Below are 19,340 nucleotides of genomic sequence, written 5' to 3' on the forward strand. Positions count from 1 at the left end.
GTAGATAAATCACATTTAACTTACAAAATTTGACACAAAACATAAACGTCTCAAAGATCTTGGGGGGGAAAAACACTCCTAATTTGACCAATGATCATGAGGCAAAGTCTAAATGTGAAATTTGATGTTTCCAGTAGCGCCAGCTCATACTTGGCTAGGAAGTTGAAATCCATTAAAGAACCTAGACCAATAACCTTGGTTATATACTTCTTGATGCTTTGAAGACCCAAACTGTGACAAACAAAAATTGAGGCACACAATTACTGAAAGCTGAATTGGTGTAGGAAATGTTTTGCAGTGTTAGACCTGTCAATCAAATTAGGCTCCACTGGTAGCAGGGAGATTGTTTGGGTGTCAGTGTTTGACCACTCACTCATCTTCAGGACAAAGCAAAGCAGGTTGTCATAAACAGGAGTCACCAATAGGGCAGATAATCAGTTTAATGGTTCTTGCTCTTTCTCACAGTAGCCAAGCTCTCTCACATGCCTGAGGTGTTTGGCCAACCACTCTAGGTTTGTTAAGAGACTTTCTATGAGCAAACCATTCAAGATGTGACAAAAATTTCTCCCTTGAAAAGACAACTATATATATGCAAGGTACCCACGTTTATTGATAAACATACAGTCAGTGGGAAACAAGCCTCTTTCAGTTAAATAAACTATTTCTGAATTTCGCTATAAAATAATAGAATAATTCAGCACAGAAAGAGACCATTCAGCCCATTGTGCCTGTGCTTGCTCTTTGAAAGAGCAATTATGGGACATGGACTTCGCTGGCTTAGTCAGCATTAATTGCCTATCCCTAATTGCCCTTACACTCCTCTTTCCCTTTAGCCCTAAATACTTGACCCTTCAAGTATTTATCCAATTCCCTTTTAAAATTTACTATTGAATCTGGTTTTACCACATCATAAACAGGTCATTACAATTTCATATAGACAAATCCCTGATTTGTCACAACTGTTTGCCAGCTTCATCTGTTGTCCCGTTATTTTATTTGCCATCATGTAAGATAGTACTGGAATGATATTTCTTTTATGTAGATGCTGAAAGAGCTCTGAGTAATTATATTAATCCCAGAGAAATTTTTGACAGCTATTCATTTCCCACAGTGAAAGGACCCACGGCAAACTGATGAACAGTCAGCAAGGGCTGATGATCAACTACATGTTTCACTGCTAAAATCTTATGGACCAAATTTCAAAGGATGGAGTAAACAACATGTCGCTGCTTCATGGGGATCTCTCAATCAATTTCTCAAGTAAAAGCATTTCAATGTTGCTGCATGGAATGATCCTCACACATTTAATAAATATCAATAAAGTAAATTACTGTGAATACTCGAAATCTGAAATAGAAATAGAAAATGCTGGGAAACACTCAGCAGGTAAGGCAGCATTTTCCACAGATTCTGAGTATTTTCCAATTACTGTCTGTTAAATGGATTTAACTGTGGAACATGACATCTTTGGCACAGCCGTTCTAACATCTGCTATATATGCTCTTCCTTCACATGACCCGCTCTCAATTCTTTTATAGAATAATTCTCTCACGTTACACTGGGGCGCAGGGAGGGAGGCAGCAGACTTGTGCCCTTTAGGAAATAAATCACTTTCAGGCACATAGCACACTTTGTTCCTGAATCCAAGCTTTATTTTTTCAAAAACTTGCAGCAAGGAGACAGGTGGGATTCATATACAATCACTGCACACTCATATTTAAAGAAATGCATTTTGTGGAGTTTCAAGATGAAATAAGAAGTAGAATGAACATGAAACTGCGCCTCCCTCCCCCCATTCATTTTAGAATTAGTCAGAATTTATGGTCAGCAGTGGCAGATTTACAGTCAGTGGAGCCCTGTACTCAACTTCATTTTTGGCCCCTCACCCCAACCTGGACACAACCCGAAACCAACAGGGTATTGATTATTTCACCAGATTTTCACAGTCACTTAACTACTTCTGCAAACTATTATATTACTTCAGTCCTCGCTACTCAATCAAAAAACTTAGTGCCCATAACGAGATGCTACGACTTAAACATGTGCAAATGAGCGCTGCTCAACTCTCATGGCGCAGTTGGTTAGCATGTGGTATATTAATGGCAGGGTTGTGAGTTCAAGCCAAACCTAGAGGAACTTCTGTTGAGCAGCTCTAGTTGCAAAAAACATGGGGCTGAATTAGCCCCCGTCAGAGGGGGAGGAGGAGGGTTGTGCGGGGGCGAGCGCAAATCCAATTGGCGCCTCCGATCGGCTGCGCGCTGCCATTTTATGTGGGCGGACCAATTAAGACCCACCCAGCGTGACGCTCGCCTGGAGGCGCTGAGCGGTCCCTGTGCGGGCGCAGGGAGGTGGGGCGGGGGAGGGGGATTCCCTGAGTCGGGGCCTGTGTTTGTTTCGCACAGAGGTGCCTCAGAGAGACTTGTTTTAAGTTTAAAATATCTATGTAAAGTATTTGAAAACTTTTAAAACATGTCCTTTCATGTGTGAGCAGGGACATGTCAATGATCTTTTACAAACATTTTTATTGAATTTTTAAACACTTCATGAAACCTCATCCCGCCCGTGGATGAAGTTCCATGAAAAATGCGAAGGCCGCCTGGGCTCTTCGCCTGCCCCCCCGCCAACCTTAGTTTAAATTAGTTTCTAACAGGACTTAATAGGTCTTTGACAGTTTGGCAGGCGCACTGCTGACTCGGCTGTGCGCCCACTGAACTGAAAAACTAAATGATGCGCGGTGATGTTGGGACTCTCACCCGACGTCACCACGCGTCATTTTATGCGTCGGCAAGCAGGCCCCGCCCACGCTCACCAGCTAGAGAATTCAGCCCAAGAGCTTTTGACTGTCTGTGGAATGGGACATGGCACAATCTCAAGCAATAAAATAATTTAACTGGAAGGGACCAATTTCTGTAGATTGAGAACGGATCTGTCCCAGTTAAATGTCTCAAGTATCAACATAAATGCTTCAAATGCTCAGCTGGTGGAGCAGCTTCTGTGGAGAGAGAAATTAAGGCGATGATCCTTCCGATATCGCTGGTCCTGCACTGTGTGTTTTTCATCTTGGTGTTGACTATTTAGCCCGTTTCATATTGTTCAATTTGTTGCCAATTTCTCAGATTGAAAACAGTTGCAGCGATGATTACTATAATCTAAACCATCCAATGTTTATCAATAATATAAGATGTTATGAATAGATTAAACATTCAGGATAGAGATTAAGGTCCACAGTTAAGCTCAATATTATAGACGTTAATTTATACCCAAGCTTATTTATTGCCCTTCAAAATGCATCAATATATGAAGTAGACAATGGAATTCTCAAAGTACATTAGGCAGTGTGGGCGGGAAGCGGTGGGTCATCAAGTAGTTTCCCAACGAGCGGTCTCCAGGTTAATTTAATCTGTGACTCTCTTCAACCTCGATGTCCATATGCTGGAGTTTTTAAAGGAAACACTGAAATGTAATAACACTTTGGGACATCCAGTAGTCCTGAACAATGACAATACAGACAATAAAGTACTGTTGAGTTGCAGTCACTGTTGCAAACAGGAAGCTCCCACAAACAACACGCGACCTTTACTGGATAATTTGCTTTTGTGACACTGGTTGATGGATAGCAGGACTGCAGGGAAAATTCCCCTGCTCTTCTAGAAAACAGTGCCAGCCCGAACCCCCATTAACACACACAACAAAAAGCTGAAGCTACAAGAAAATATCAAAATCAGCCCCTTTCCCACCCGGTTCCCTTTGAATGAATATCACCGCATTGGAATGGCATCCCCATTGCCTCTTGCTCTGCCCCCTCCCTGTCCTGCCAGTCATTGTTCAGTTCAACATGGATCCCCAACCGGGTTTTGCAATATTCAGGCTTTCTTTTCCTGCCGCTGTACTGCCTACCAAGAGAAGGGTTATTATGCTGTAAAATGAATGTGCTGTGCATCCAGATCATTTCTCTTTGTCCCCCACCCCTCTCATTTTATAACCTTTGTTGAAATCTAAATGCCCAGCAATGTAATCTGGTTCCTCTGAAAGCTAGAATGTGTCACCCTTCCTCTCCCTGGAACCGTGTCGCATTCACTGTATTCACCCTGCACAAATGAAACCTGCTTTGGCAAAAGCAGCCCACACGCTGTAACCAAGCAAACAAAGAAGGGTGAATCTAAAAGTTGCAAGAGGTGGAATTATTACAGGGACATCACTGGAGAGTGTCTCCCGTCTCTCAGATCTCAGCCATCCATCCACATCGCCTGAAGCACGCTGAGGCTGCTTATCTCAAATCTTTTTTCCCCACTCTTCCTCTCCCTCCCTTTCGCTCCAGCCGCATTAAGCTTGTAAATTGCTTCATGATTTGTTCTGGTGTTTTAGAGAGGGGGGAAACTGCCAGTATCCACTTGCCTGGATGAGTGCAGCTCCAACACCACTCAAGAATCTTGACACTATCCAGGACAAAGCAGCCCACTTGACTGGCACCCCTTCCACAAACATTCATTCCCTCCACCACCGACGCACAGTGGCAGCAGTGTGTACCATCTACAAGATGCACCACAGCAACTCATCAAGGCCCCTTAGACAGCACCTTCCAAACCCATGACCACTAACAGCTAGAAAGATAAGGGCAACAGATACAGGGGAACACCACCACCTGGAAGTTGCCTCCAAGTCACTCACCACCCTGACTTGGAAATATATCGCTGTTCCTTCACTGTCGCTGGGTCAAAATCCTGGAACTCCCTCCCTAGAAGCACTGTCGGTGTACCTACACCATATGGACTGCAGTGATTCAAGGAGGCAGCTCAATACCATCTTCTTAAGGGCAGTTAGGGATGGGTAATAAATACTGGCCTAGCCAGTGATGCCCACATCCCATGAATGAATAAAAAAACATTATTGTTCACTGAATTGTACTGTATGAATAAGCTGGACAACAATGCCAACTTTACATCTTGGAGAAATTCATGTTGTGTCGGCCAGTTAATGAAAAATCTCAGAAATCCAATAGATTACTGTGAAACTTTATATATTACAAAACACTGCTAGATTTCCTAATAGAATACCTTCCCACTGATGGAGAACTGGGCCCAGTGTCAGACTTTGAAGAATGCCCAGGAGATTTTTTTGTATACAGCCGAGCAGATAGTTTAACGTCTCAGCTGAAAGACAGTACTTCCAACAGTTCAGCACTCACTCATTATTTTGGGGGCTCTGTGCCATAACACAGTGTTTCACTGTAAATCCGCCCCAGATGGTTGCACAGCTAATAAAATCTATCTTGAGGCCTATTGAAAGACAATTTCTTTATTCATTTGTGGGTTGTGGGTATAACTGGCAAGGCCAGCATTTATTGCCCACCCCCAAAGTTGCCGTCATGAATCGGTGCAATCCATGTTCTGAAGGTCCTTCCACAGTGCTTCTAGGTAGGGAGTTCCAGGATTTTTTGACCCAGTGATAATGAAGGAATGACAATATATTTCCAAATCAGGATGGTATGTGGCTTGGAGGGGAACAAACAATTAGTAGTGTTCCCATGCACTTGCTGCCCTTGTCCTTCTAAGTGGTAGGGATCGCAGATTTGGAAGATGCTGACAAAGAAGCCTTGGGAAGTTGCTGCAGTGCATCTTGTAAATGGTACACACTGCAGTCTCAGTGTGCGAGTGGTGGAGGGAATGAATGCTTAAGGTGGTGGATGGGGTGCCAATTGAGTGGGCTGCTCTATTTGGGATGGTGTTGAGCTTCTTGAGTATTGTTGGAATTACATTCATCTATGGAAGTGGACAGTATGCAATCACAACTCCTAACCTGTGCCTTGTAGATTATAGAAAGGCTTTAGGAGTCAGGGGGTAAATCACTTGTCACAAAATACCAAGTCTCTAACCTGCTTGTAGCCACAGGATTTATGTAGCTGGTCCAGTTAAGTTCCTGGTCAATCGTAATACCTCCTCCCCCTTCCTGGTTGCTGTTGATGGGGAGTTTGATGATGGTAATTCTACTGAATGTCAATGGCTAGCGGTTAGACTTTCTCTGGTTGGAGATGATTATTGCTTGGCACTTATGTGGTGCAAATACTATTTTTCTTTTGTTATTTTGTGACAAAATGCACAATTTTACATTTAAGAGTACTAGATGACCTGTTTCACAAAGCATACCTGTTCTCAGAATATGGTAGTTCCAACTCTGTTGATGCACATCTACTTTCAGGATGGTCGGTTCAGCTACTTGGTAGAATTAGAACGTTCTGGAATCAATTCCTACTCCCAAAACTTAAATCTGGGCTAACACTCTTTAGTTGCACTTATGAACTGTTTTTTTCTCAGAGATGCAATCTTTTGAATGAAATGCCCACCCATCAGGCGAACTATAAAGATCTCAAGGGAGCTGCTTTTTCAAGAGGAGCAGGCAGCTCACAACAGTGCCTTGGACAAAATTAATTAACTGCTATTTGTAGGGTCTTGCAGTGTGAAAATGGCTAAGCTGTTTGCTACCATATTGTGTGTGAACTGTTTTGAACTATATACAAAATGCAATTGACTTAAAGAGACAGGCATTCAAAATACTTTGACAAGGGTTACATTGCCCTTGACGTAATGTTGCATTACAGTGTTATTTTACATTCAAGATTACTTGGAACCAAACCATTGCTGTTCAATTTTGAAAGATAATGAAAGAATATTATGTGAAACATTTTACTGTCATCAAGAAGCACCTACACCATTTATTGTAAATGACAGCTGCCTCATGAAGCAATGCTTAATATTGGCTGAATAAATCCTGCACCATGCTAAGGTAGCTACACAAAAGATAACCACCAACCTTGTGTCTGTACAGGCCAGAAAAGCAGATTTATGGATTAATACAAGTAATGGTGTAGTGCCTAGGCAGACACTGAATAATGGTGCAATTTATTTCTTGATCATGGGGCATGAAACTACTTGCACTTGCCACAGAACCTTCCTGCCCAAAATTATACTATTACTTCTGGTGAAGCCACCAATACATGACAGATCTTCGTCTGTTGAGAGTAATGGTGGTGGTGGGGAGGGTGGGGTCTGAAAATAATCCAGTACAGTAGGTGATCTTTCCATTCAGTGATTGTGTTGAGTTCCCCATGAAAAAAATAATTGATGACATATAAGAAATGACAGGAGCACACAGCAATAGACCGCATTCCAGTAGTCATGGTCTGTTTTTTTTTCTTGTTTTCAGTGGCAGATTGAGAATGTTGGCCTCATATGAAAAAAGTGTTAGGAATTATACCATAGTTCCATTGAATGGCAATGACTTTTGATCAGATTGAGATTGGTTTTCAATGAAAAGTGGTCTTCACATTCTGGATTTCCTTCAGGGACTCCCTTTTCCCAGCTAAATTAGGAGGTGTGGGAGGAACTAGCTTAGTGGAACAGTCTTGTCTATATTGATGAAGTAATTTCTGACAGGTTTTCCAAGGAGCAACACTAACTGTGATCATGGAAGTCACTTGACTCAGTCATTTTGTCTTCCAGTCAATGTTCGGAATGACATGTACATACACTGTGGTGCAGGACCTTTGGTATTGACTGTATGTGCATTCCCATTTCCTTTTCCCTGTATGTAGTGGGGTTACAAGCTGAGCCATATATATGATTAAGTATATGTTTGGCAAAGCATGTAACAATCTTACAAACCTATGCAGTGAAGGGAGACCAAAGAGAAAAGGAGCAACTTAAGCTGCAGCACATACAGAAAAAGCAAGATATATGTGAATGAAGCAATTTGGTTTTATGGCAGGATAATTTGAGAGCAGGAGTTAGGCTCTTAAAAGTACAAAACATAGGATTATAATATAACCCTTCTGCTGCTAAGTTAAAACTCCGTAGATGGCATAATAAACATACCAACACTAAGAATAAACAAAGAAGGGATTGAATTTTCTGAAGTATATTTAAGTCACACATTTTTAAATATAAATAGTTCTCAGTAAGACTAACTATGTTCTGGATTTACCAACAAAAGAAACATGATCTCAGCATCTCATCTGTCAAATCCACTCAGAACCTTATATGTTTCAATAAAATCTCCACTCATTCTCATGAACTCCAATGAGTATATGCCCAACCTGCTCAATCTTTCCTCATAAGGCAACCCCATTATCCCAGGAATCAGCCTAGTGAAACTTCTTTGAATTGCCTCCAAGTATAGCTCTCCTTAAATAAGGAGATCGAAACAGTACGCAGTTCTCCAGGTGTGATTATACCTGTACAGTTGTAGCAGGATTTCTCTACCTTTATACACCTTTTTCCTTGCAGTAAAGGCCAATATTCCATTTGCCTCCCTAATTACTTGTTGCACCTGAATGCAAACCTTTTGTTTCACATACAGGCCTCAGATTTCCCCCGTACTGCAGCATTCTGCAGACCCTCACCATTTAAATAATATTCTGGTTTTCTACTTTTCCTACCAAAGTGGATATCCTCATGGGTTGGACTTAATGTACCCCCGCCACCAGACTTGAAAGCAGAGGGCATGTTAAATCCAATGGGCTGCCTGCCATCTACCCACCCACCCCTGTCCCCACTGCAATGTTACCAGTGGCGGGGGTGGCATCAGGCAGCCCCGCACCCCCCCTCCAACCAGTGGGCTAATTGAGACCCTTAAGTGGGCAATGCTGGGATTTAAACGGCGGTCGGTGGTGCCACACCAAATGTGCAGCCTGGATTTTCCCTAAGCTCCCAAGGCGTTACCTCTACAGGTTTGCCTACCCCAATTGCCTCTCAAACCCTGGCCTTCCATCTCCTTGCCCCAGCCTTGGGCCCAGCAAGACTCCCAAATACTCGCCAGTTCTGATCCCAGGCCACTCACCTCCTGAAGTACTGGAGAGCTGCCGGCCCCTGTCTGGCCAGTAGCTCTCTAAAGTGGTATTTCCTGTCCCTGAGGGGCTGAAGCCCCACCTCCAGTCTATTACCAGCCAACTGGCTGCTGGGCAGCCATTCTTCTGCTAGGTGAGGCCCTCCCCTTGACTTTTAGTTGTGAGTGGGAGGGTGGGGGTGTGGGTGGGACTGTGGCACCTGTTAAATCCAGCCCCATATTTTCCCACATGATAATCCATCTACCAAATTTTGCTCACTCACTTAATTTATCCATATCCCTTTGCAGATTCCTTGTGTCCTCCTCACAATTTGCTTTCCCTCCTATCCTCAGTAGATTTGGTACAATACACTCAGTCCCATCATCCAGATTATTAAAATAGATTGTAAATAGGTGAAGCCCCAGCTTGTGGCATCCCAATGGTTACAATTTGCCAATCTGAAATGACTCATTTATTCCGATTGTTTCTCTTGGTTCTGTCATTTCAGGTGGTGTCCTTCTGTCCTTTAAATCTGCTGTCATCACCCCTTTCTGCAAATAAAAACAACCCCTAATCCTACCAACCTTGCAAACTGCCATCCCATCTCCAACCTCCTTTACCTCTTCAAGGTCTTTGAATATGTTGCCACCTCCAAAATCCATTCCCATCTTTCCCAGAACCCCATGTGTGAATCTCTCCAATCAAGTTTTTCCTCTTGCCACAGCTCCAAAACAGCTCTTAAAGCCACAAATTATATTCTGTGATTGTGACAAAGGTAAACTTTCCCTCATTGTCCTTCTTAACCTATCTGCAGCCTTTGACACGGTTGACTACACCATCCTCCTCCAATGCCTCTCCACTGTCATTCAGCTTGGTGGGATTGCACTTGCCTGGTTCCATTCTTATCTATCTAATTGTAGCCAGAGAATCACTTGCAATGGCTTCTCTTCCTGCTGCTGTACTTTTATCTCTGGTGTCTCCCAAGGAGCTATCCTTAGCCCGCTTCTATTTCCCATCCATGTGCTGCCACTCAGCGACATCATCTGAAAGCACAGCTATAGTTTTCACATGTATGCTGACAACACCCAGCTCTAAATCACAACTACCTCTCTCAACTTCTCCAATGTTGCTAAACTGTCATCCAGTACTGAATGAGCAGAAATTCCTTCCAATTAAATATTGGAAAGACTGAAGCCCATTGTTTTCGGCCTCCACTTCAAATTCTGCTCCTACCTAGACACTCCATCCTTCATCCAGATAACAGTCTAAGGTTAAGCCAGTCTATTTGCAACCATGGTGTCACATTTGATCCTGAGATGAGCTTCCGACCTCATATTCATTCCATCACTAAAACTGACTATTTCCACCCTCATAACATCATCTGACTTTGTCCTGTCTCAGCTCATCTCTGCTGAAACCCTCAATAATATCTTTGTTACCTCGACTCAACTATCGCATCGCACTCCTGGCTGGTATTCCACATTCTACCCTCTGTAAATTTGATGTCATCCAAAATTCCATGCCTGTGTGTTAACTCGCATCAAGTCCCATTTTCCTAACACTCCTGAACTCGCTGACCTACATTGGCTCCTGGTCAAACAATGTCTTGTTTTAAAATGTTGTTTTAAAATTCCCATCCTTTTTTTCAAATCCCTCCATGGCCTCACCTATCTCAGTAATCTCCTCCAGCCCCACAACCCCCTAAGATATCTGCAGTCCACTGGCTACTTGTGCATATTTTCATTTCTCTACCACTGGTGGCTGTGCCTTCAGTTGTCTAGACCCCAGGCTCTGGAATACCCTTTCTACATCTCTCCACCTTACTTTCTTCCTTAAGATATTCCTTAAACCTTACCTCTTTGACCATCTTTGGATCATCTGATCTAATATCTCCTTATGTGGCTCAGTGTCATATTTTGTTTTCTGATGGTCCTTTGAAGGGCCTTGAAAATTTTCATTATGTTAAAGGTACTACAAAAATATGTGTTGTTTTCCATTTGTTAACCAAACTTCTATCCATACTAATCTGTGGTACCTTTTGGAGATCCAAAATATCTACCAGTTCCTCTTTATCTACTCTGATTGTTACACCCTCAAAGAACTCCAATAAATTTGTGAAACATAATTTCCTTTCCATAAAACAATCTTGATCTGGATTTCCTGTTTCTTGAGCAATGGTTTCCAGAATTTCCCAATGATAGATGCCCTATAGTTTACTGCTTTCAGTGTTCTTTTTTGAATGGGGTATTACATTTGCAGTTTTTCAATCTGCTGAATCTAGAGCATTTTGGACGATTACAACCAACAGCTAATTCTTTTAAGACCCTATGATGCTGGCCATCAGGTCCAGGTATTTTTTATTTGTTCATGGGATGTGGGTGTCGCTGGTTTGGCCAGCATTTATTACCCATTAAAGATCCCTAATTCCCCTTGAGAGTCACATGTAGACCAGCTAAGGATGGCAAATAAAAACCCATCTGGCTCACTAATGCCCTAAATATGGGTTCTTACAATTGGCAATGGTTTTACAGTAATCAGACTTCTTATTAAATTCCAGTTTGTACTGTATTCAAATTTCACTATCTACCATGGTGGGATTTGAACCTGAGTTCCCAAAGCATTACCCTGGGTCACTGGAATACTAAATTCAGTAGACAATATCAGTAGACAATACCATTATGACACCACCTCCCCCTAGCTAGTGACGATGATTATTTTAATTGCCTCCCTCTCTTTTGCTGTCTGGTTTTCTACTATTATTGGGATGTTTTTAATGAAGACTGATACAAAATATTTGTTTAAAGTCCCTGCCATTTCATTGTTTCTCATTATTACTGCCCTCATCTCATCCTCTAAGAGATCAACATTTGTTTTAGCTCATCTCTTCCTTTTACATACTTGTAGAAGCTCTTGTCTGTTTTTATATTTCTGGCTGGTTTACTCTCATAATCTATTTTCTCCCTCTTTATTACATTGAGTCATCCTTCACTAGTTCCTAAAATTTTCCCAACCATCTGGTCTACCACTGACCGTTTAACCTTTTAAAGGAAGTGGCTGCAGAGATAGTGGAGGCATTGGTGGAAATATTCCAGAACTCACTGGATTCTGGGAGGGTCTCAGCAGATTTGTAAACCACTACTGTGATGTCACTGTTCAAGGAGGTGGGGGAGACAAAAAGCATGAAACTATAGCCTAACATCTGTCATTGGGAAAATGCTAGAGTTCATTATTAAGGAAGAAATAGCAGCACATTTAGAAAAGCTTAATGCAGAGTCAACATGGTTTTGTGAAAGGGAAATCATGTTTGACAAATTGGCTACAGCTCTTTGAGGATATAACAAGCAGAATTGATAAAGAGGAACCAGTAGATGTAGCATATTTGAATTTCCAGAAGGCATTCGATAAGGTGCCACAAAAAAGGTGACAGCACAAGATAGGAGCTCACGGTATTGGGGGTAATGTATTAACATGGACTGAGGATTGGTTAACACACAGAAGACAGAGAGTCGGGATTAATGGGTCTTGTTCAAGTTGGAAAGACGTAACTAGTGGAAGTGCCTATGGCCTCAATTATTTACTATCTATATTAATGACTTGGAGGGGGCAGAGTGTAATGTATCCAAATTTCTGATGATACAAAAATAGGTGGAAGGGCATGTTGTGATGAGTACATAAGGAACCTGTAAGGGGCTATAGATAGGTTGAGTGAGTGGGCAAAAACTTGGCAGATGGAGTTTAATGTAGGAAAGTATGAGGTCATGCACTTTGGTAGGAAAAATCAACAGGCAGACTATTATGTAAATGGAGAGAGACTCCAAAAAAGTGCAGCACTGAGGGGTCTGGGTGTTCTTGTGCATGAAATACAAAATGTTAGCACGCAGGTGCAGCAAATAATTAAGAAGGCAAATGGAATTCTGGCCTGTATTGCTAAGGGGTGGGAGTTGAAGGGAAGGGAAGTCTTGTTACAACTGTCCAGGGTGTTGGTGAGGCTGCACCTTTATTTTTTATTCATTCATGGGATGTGGCCTTCGCTGACTGGGCCAGTATTTTTATTGCTCATCCCTAATTGCCCTTGAGAAGGTGGTGGTGAGCTGCATTCTCGTATCACTGCAGTCCATGTAGTGTAGTTACATCCACAGTGCTGTTAGGAAGGGAGTTCCAGGATTTTGACCCAGTGACAGTGAAGGAACAGCAATATATTTCCAAGTCAGGATGGTGAGTAACTTGGAGGGGAACTTTCAGGTGGTGGTGTTCCCATCTATCTGCTGCCCTTGTCCTTCTAGATGGTAGTAGTCATGGGTTTGGAAGGTGCTGTTGAAGGAGCCTTGGTGAATTCCTACAGAGCATCTTGTAGATGGTACGTACTGTTGCTATATGCATCGGTGATGAAGGGAGTGAATGTTTGTGGATGTGGTGCCAATCAAGTGGGTTGCTTTGTCCTGAACGGTGTAAAGCTTCTTGAGTGTTGTTGGAGCTGCACTCATCCAGGCAAGTGGGGGGTATTCCATCACACTCCTGAGGTGGACAGGCTTTGGGGAGTCAGGAGGTAGGTTACTCATTGCACGAATCCTAGCCTCTGACCTTCTCTTGTAGCCACAGTATTTATATGGCTAGTCCAGTTCAGTTTCTGGTGAATGGTAACCCCCAGGATGTTGACAGTGGGGGATTCAGTGATGGTAATGCCATTGAACATCAAGGGGCAATAGTAGGATTCTCTCTTGTTGGAGATAGTCATTACATGACACTTGTGTGGCATGAATGTTACTTGCCACTTGTCAGCCAAGACTGGATGTTGTCCAGGTCTTGCTGCATTTGGGCACGGGCTGCTTCAGTATCTGAGGAGTTGCGAATGGTGTTGAACATTGTGCAATCATCAGTGAACATCCCCACTTCTGAACTTATGATGGAAGGAAGGTCATTGATGAAGCAGCTGAAGATGGTTGGGCTGAGGACACCACCCTGAGGAACTCCTGCAGTGATGTCCTGGAGCTGAGATGACTGACCTCCAACAACCACAACCATCTTTCTTTGTGCCAGGTATGACTCCAACCAGTGGAGAGCTTTCCCCCTGATTCCCATTGACTCCAGGAGCTAGGGCTCCTTGATGCCACACTTAGTCAAATGCGGCCTTGATGTCAAGGGCAGTCACTCTCACCTCACCTCGGGAGTTCAGCTCTTTGGTTCATGTTTGAACCAAGGCTGTAATGAGGCCAGGAGCTGAGTGGCCTTGGTGGAACCCAAACCGGGCGTCAGTGAGCAGGGTATTGCTGAGCAAGTGCCGCTTGACAGCAGAGTTGATGACCCCTTCCATTACTTTACTGATGATGGAGAGTAGACTGATGGGGCGGTAATTGGCCAGGTTGGATTTGTCCTGCTTTTTGTGTACAGGACATACCTGGGCAATTTTCCACATAGCCGGGTAAATGCCAGTGTTGTAGCTGTACTGGAACAGCTTGGCTAGGGGTGCAGCAAGTTCTGGAGCACAAGTCTTCAGTACTATTGCCAGAATATTGTCAGGACCCATAGCCTTTGCAGTATCCAGTGCCTTCAGCTGTTTCTTGGTATCATGTGGAGTGAATCGAATTGGCTGAAGACTGGCATCTGTGATGCTGGGGACCTCCGGAGAAGGCCGAGATGGATCATCCACTTGCCACTTCTGGCTGAAGATTGCAGCAAATGCTTCAGCCTTATCTTTTGCACTGATGTGCTGGGCTCCCCCATCATTGAGGATGGGGATATTTGTGGAGCTTCCTCCTTCAGTGAGTTGTTTAATTGTCCACCACCATTCACGACTGGGTGTGGCAGGACTGCAGATCTTAGGTCTGATCTGTTGGTTGGGGACCGCTTAGTCCTGTCGATCACTTGCTGCTTGTGCTGTTTGGCACTTAAGTAGTCCTGTGTCATAGCTTCACCAGGTTGACACCTCATTTTCCTTAGGTATGCCTGGTGCTGCTCCTGGCATGCCCTCCTGCACTCTTCATTGAAACCCTGGCTTGATGGTGGAGTGGGGGACATGCTGGGCCATAAGGTTACAGATTGTGTTCAAGTACAATTCTGCTGCTGCTGACGGCCCACAGAGCCTGATGGATGCCTTGAGTTGCTAGATCTGTTTGAAATCTATCCTTTTAGCATGGTGGTAGTGCCATACAACATGATGGAGGGTATCCTCAATGTGTGCAGTGGTCACTCCTACCGATACTGTCATGGACAGATGCATCTGCGGCAAGCAGGTTGGTGAGGATGAGGTCAAGTATGTTTTTCCCTCTTGGTGGTTCTCTCACCAATTGACGCAGACCAAGTCTAGCAGCTATATCATTAAGGACTCGGCCAGCTCGGTCAGTAGTGGTGCTACCGAGCCAGTCTTGGTGATGGACATTGAAGTCCTCCACCCAGAGTACATTCTGCACCTTTGCCACCCTCAGTGCTTCCTCCAAGTGGTGTTCAACATGAAGGAGAACTGATTCATCAGCTGAGGGAGGCCGGTACGTGATAATCAGCAAGAGGTTTCCTTGCCTATGTTTGACCTGATGCCATGAGATTTCATGGGGTCCGGAGTCAATGTTGAGGACTCCCAGGGCAACTCCCTCCTGACCGTATACCACGGTGCAGCAATCTCTGCTGGGCCTCTCCTGCTGGTGGTGCAGGACATACCTAGAGATGGTGATGCTGGTGTCTGGGTATGATCTGTTAGGTATGATGCATCCGCAAGGATGACTATGTCAGGCTGCTGCTTGACTAGTCTGTGAGACAGCTGTCCCAATTTCGGCACTAGCCCCCAGATCTTAGTAAGGAGGACTTTGCAGGGTCGACAGGGCTGAGGTTGCCATTGTTATTTCCAATGCCTAGGTCAATGCTGGGTGGTCCGTCCAGTTTCATTCCTTTTTTGTGGTTGTTACAACTGAATGGCTTGCTAGGCCATTTTAGAGGGCATGTAAGAGAGCCATGTGTAGGCCAGACCAGGTAAGGACAACGGATTTCCTTCTCTAAAGGACCAAGATCGGTTTTTACAACAAACAATGAATTTACAAGTCATCATTAGATCTTTAATTCCAGATGAACTCAAATTCCACCATCTGCCGTAGCGGGATTCATTACTTTGGGTCTCTGGATTACTAGTCCAGCGACAATACCACTACACCATCACCTTCCCTGGAGTACGGTGTAGAGTTTTGGTCCCTGTACTTGCAGATGATACGAAAATTGGCTGTCTGGTAGATAGTGAGGAAGAAAGTTGTAGACTGCAGGAAGATATCAATGGGACTGCTCAGTGGCAAATGTAATTTAATCCAGGGGAGCGGTGGTCATTTATTTGGGGAAGACAAACAGGCAAACACAATAAATGAAAAATGTAGAGGAACACTCGGACCTTGGAGTGTGTGTCTATATATCTTTGAACATAGCAGGGCAGGTCAAGCAGGCATATGGGGTAGTCTATTTCATTGGCTGATTGCCTATAGTATAAGAGCAGGGAGAATATGCTAGAACAGTGCAAAACACTATATAGACTGCAGCTAGAGTATTGCATACAGTTCTGGTCACCACATTATGGGAAAGATCTGATGACATTAGAAGACAGTACAGAAGAGATTTCAAAGGACGTTGCCAGGAATGGAGAATTTTAGTTAGAAGGAAAGGTTGGACAGGTTGTGTTGCAAGATTGTATGTTGTCTCATGAAGAGTTCTAGAGGCTTGTATGGTTGAACAATAACTTTATTAAAAACACATAGCTACCTACATAGATACAAACTACAGTTCTGACTTGGTACTATCTTCATGTCAAGTTCTACCAGATTCACCACTGCACCCTACTACACCCATGTAACTCTCTACATCATAATATGAGTGGTACTGTTTCCCCAGTCCCATATTAACCATTACAGTCCCGAACACCCTAATGCTACATCCCAAACAAGTCTTTACCCAAATGTATTTACAATGATATTTACAAGCTAACCCTTCTCCACCCCCAAGTCCTGACTTTACAACTCTTCCAGATCTTGTACTTTTCAAGTTTGGAGGAATGGTGGTCTCAGTTACTTTGGGCTGACTTTGTTGGTCTGGAGTTGAAGTTGTAGTACTTGGTGTTTCAAATATTTTGGTTTCTACATCTTGTTTGCTTAGATGTAAGATTCGCCACGAGGATTGAGGAGAAGATTTCTCCTGTTCCTTCTGATTGTGCCTTCTTGGATATGTAACAAGTAAGGCCATGTTATGACTGTGCAGTTGGTACAGCAGTGTTATTTAAAAATCCCAGAAGGAAACTTTAAGCAACTGTCATAACCTATAATTTTAAGAGATATATTTGAGATGTAGCTCTAAATTCAGGAATCATACCACCAGTTCTCAAGAGGTTTTATATTAAGCTAAAATTGAAACATTTTATTAATTTATACAAGTTAACTATATACACATGGCTACAAATTATGATCATAACTTTTAACAAATTCCCAATCAAATCTCCATTATGGCAACAGCAACTCATAGGATTAACCAGATACCAGGTAAAGCACTTTCACTTTACAAATTCAAAATGAGGTTCTTTTCACTTTGGTTCCTATAGAGACAGTTGGAGGCTTACAGCTGCTTTTGATCTGACATTGCATCTGCTGCACACATACAAAACAATTGTCTTGTTATACCTAGCACAGCCCATTGAATGTAAATCCTCACTGTATCATCAGCCTCTTCTAACAATAAAACATCTTTCATAGTACCAATTTTATGAGCAATATAAGCATATTGCTTGGTCTCTGCCCGCTAGGTGCCAGAATTCACTCAGTTCTTGAATGCTCTGTTCAAAAAATGCAAATGCACTCTATCTCTCTTACATATCAAAACTAGTACACATCAAAGCACCCAGACTAGCTGGCTTTAATCCAATTAAGACACACCCAAAGGCTAAACCTCTATTTTAAAAGAAAAATATTTTCCAAAAATATTATATACATTAATAGCTTCATGGCAACCCCTCCCTATTGAAAAATGAAGTCATAATTCTAGAAAACGACTTCATTTTAATAACCCATCTCACACTATCTCCTATATTTATTATACTATCAGGTGCGTGGATTAACATAACAATATATATACACAAGTTCTTGGTATCAGCAGAAACCACTCCAATTCAGTATCCAGGTTTTTTAAAAAATGTGTCATTTTCCTTTAAGCTTCAAACCCTTGCGAACAGATTTTCTCTTCCAGAAATATGTATAATACATAAATTAAATGGTTGTAGTAATAGATGCCATCTAAAAAGCCTTTTGTCGCGAAATTTGTCCAAAAACTTCAAAGGATTATGATTTGTATAAACAATTATTTCTGTTGAATTGTTTGCAACATAAATTTCAAAATGCTGCAATGCTAACACCAAACTCAAAGTCTCTTTTTTGATCGTTGAACATCTTCTCTGTTGTTCATTCTGCTTCCATGAAAAATACCCTAACGGTTTTTCAACTCCAATGTCATCTTCTTGTAACAGTACAGCCCCAATGCCCATATTGCTTGTGTCAACGGCCAACTTGAATTGCTTGACATAATTGGGTACTGCTAACTCGGGTGTCGTAGTTAATTCAGTTGTCAAACTATCGAATGACTTCTGACACTCCAGTGTCCATTGAAACTTCTTGTTCGTTTTTAATAATTCAGTCAGTGGAGCAACCGCTTGGCTAAAATTTGGTACAAATTTCTGGTAAAATCCACTCATGCCCAGAAATCTCAAAACTTCTCATTTTGTTGTAGGCACTGGGAAATCCATGATAGCCTTGACTTTCACATCTCTTGGAGTCACCTTACCATGTCAAATGGTATGGCCTAGATACATAACTTGCACTTTGGCAAATTCACTTCTAGTCAAGTTCATCACCAAATTAACTTCTTGTAGCCAAGTAAATGATTCTTTCAGATGCTATAAATGCTTCTCCCATGTCTGACTGAAAACGATTAGATCAGCAACATAAACTGCACAATTGCTTAGACCTGCAATTACTTTGTCAGTCTTTGAAATGTCGCAGGTACATATTTCATACCAAATGGCATTACTTTAAACTGATATAGTCCACTTGGTGTTACAAAAGCTGCTATCTCCTTTGCTCTCTGACGATGGTACCTGCCAATATCCTTTTAACAAGTCAATCTTTGTGATAAATTTTGATTGCCCCACTTTCTTAATGCAATCCTCCAACCATGGTATGGGATATAAGTCCGCTTTTATCACCGCATTCACCTTTTGATAGTCCACACACAGAGTTTGTGTTCCACCTGGTTTTGGTACCAGTACAATAGGCCAACTCCAGTTACTGCAACTAGACTCAATGATATCATTTTGAAGCATGAAATCAATTTATTTTTGTACTTGTGATAACTTTACTGGATTTCATCTATAAGGTTGTTGCCTTATTGAAGATGATATTTCTATATATGCATCATGTAAAGCTAAATGTGTCTTTCCCAACTTATCTCCACAAATAGCTTTATGTGACTGCAATAGCTTTTCCTATTCACTTTGACACTTGCTTGGAAGGTA

At 42.4% G+C, this 19,340-nt stretch overlaps 2 protein-coding genes across 3 annotated transcripts in view; one reads left to right on the top strand and one right to left on the bottom strand.

Moving 5' to 3' along the window:
- Nucleotides 1-1,320, top strand: part of LOC121291568 (transmembrane protein 244-like) — a 34,525-nt gene extending 33,205 nt beyond the window's left edge. For both annotated transcript variants that reach the window (XM_041212939.1, XM_041212940.1), the window contains one exon: nt 1,112-1,320. Coding sequence is in view for 1 of the 2 variants with exons in the window: in XM_041212940.1 (XP_041068874.1) it covers nt 1,112-1,134 (23 nt within the window). In the remaining variant the exon portion in view is untranslated. The remainder of the gene's footprint in view (nt 1-1,111) is intronic.
- The window catches only part of mecr (mitochondrial trans-2-enoyl-CoA reductase), a 121,232-nt gene that overhangs the window by 4,576 nt on the left and 97,316 nt on the right, over nt 1-19,340 (bottom strand). The gene's annotated exons all lie outside the window — the stretch shown is intronic.

Source organism: Carcharodon carcharias, chromosome 19 (assembly GCF_017639515.1).
Source record: "Carcharodon carcharias isolate sCarCar2 chromosome 19, sCarCar2.pri, whole genome shotgun sequence".
NCBI classification, from domain to species: Eukaryota; Metazoa; Chordata; class Chondrichthyes; order Lamniformes; family Lamnidae; genus Carcharodon; species Carcharodon carcharias.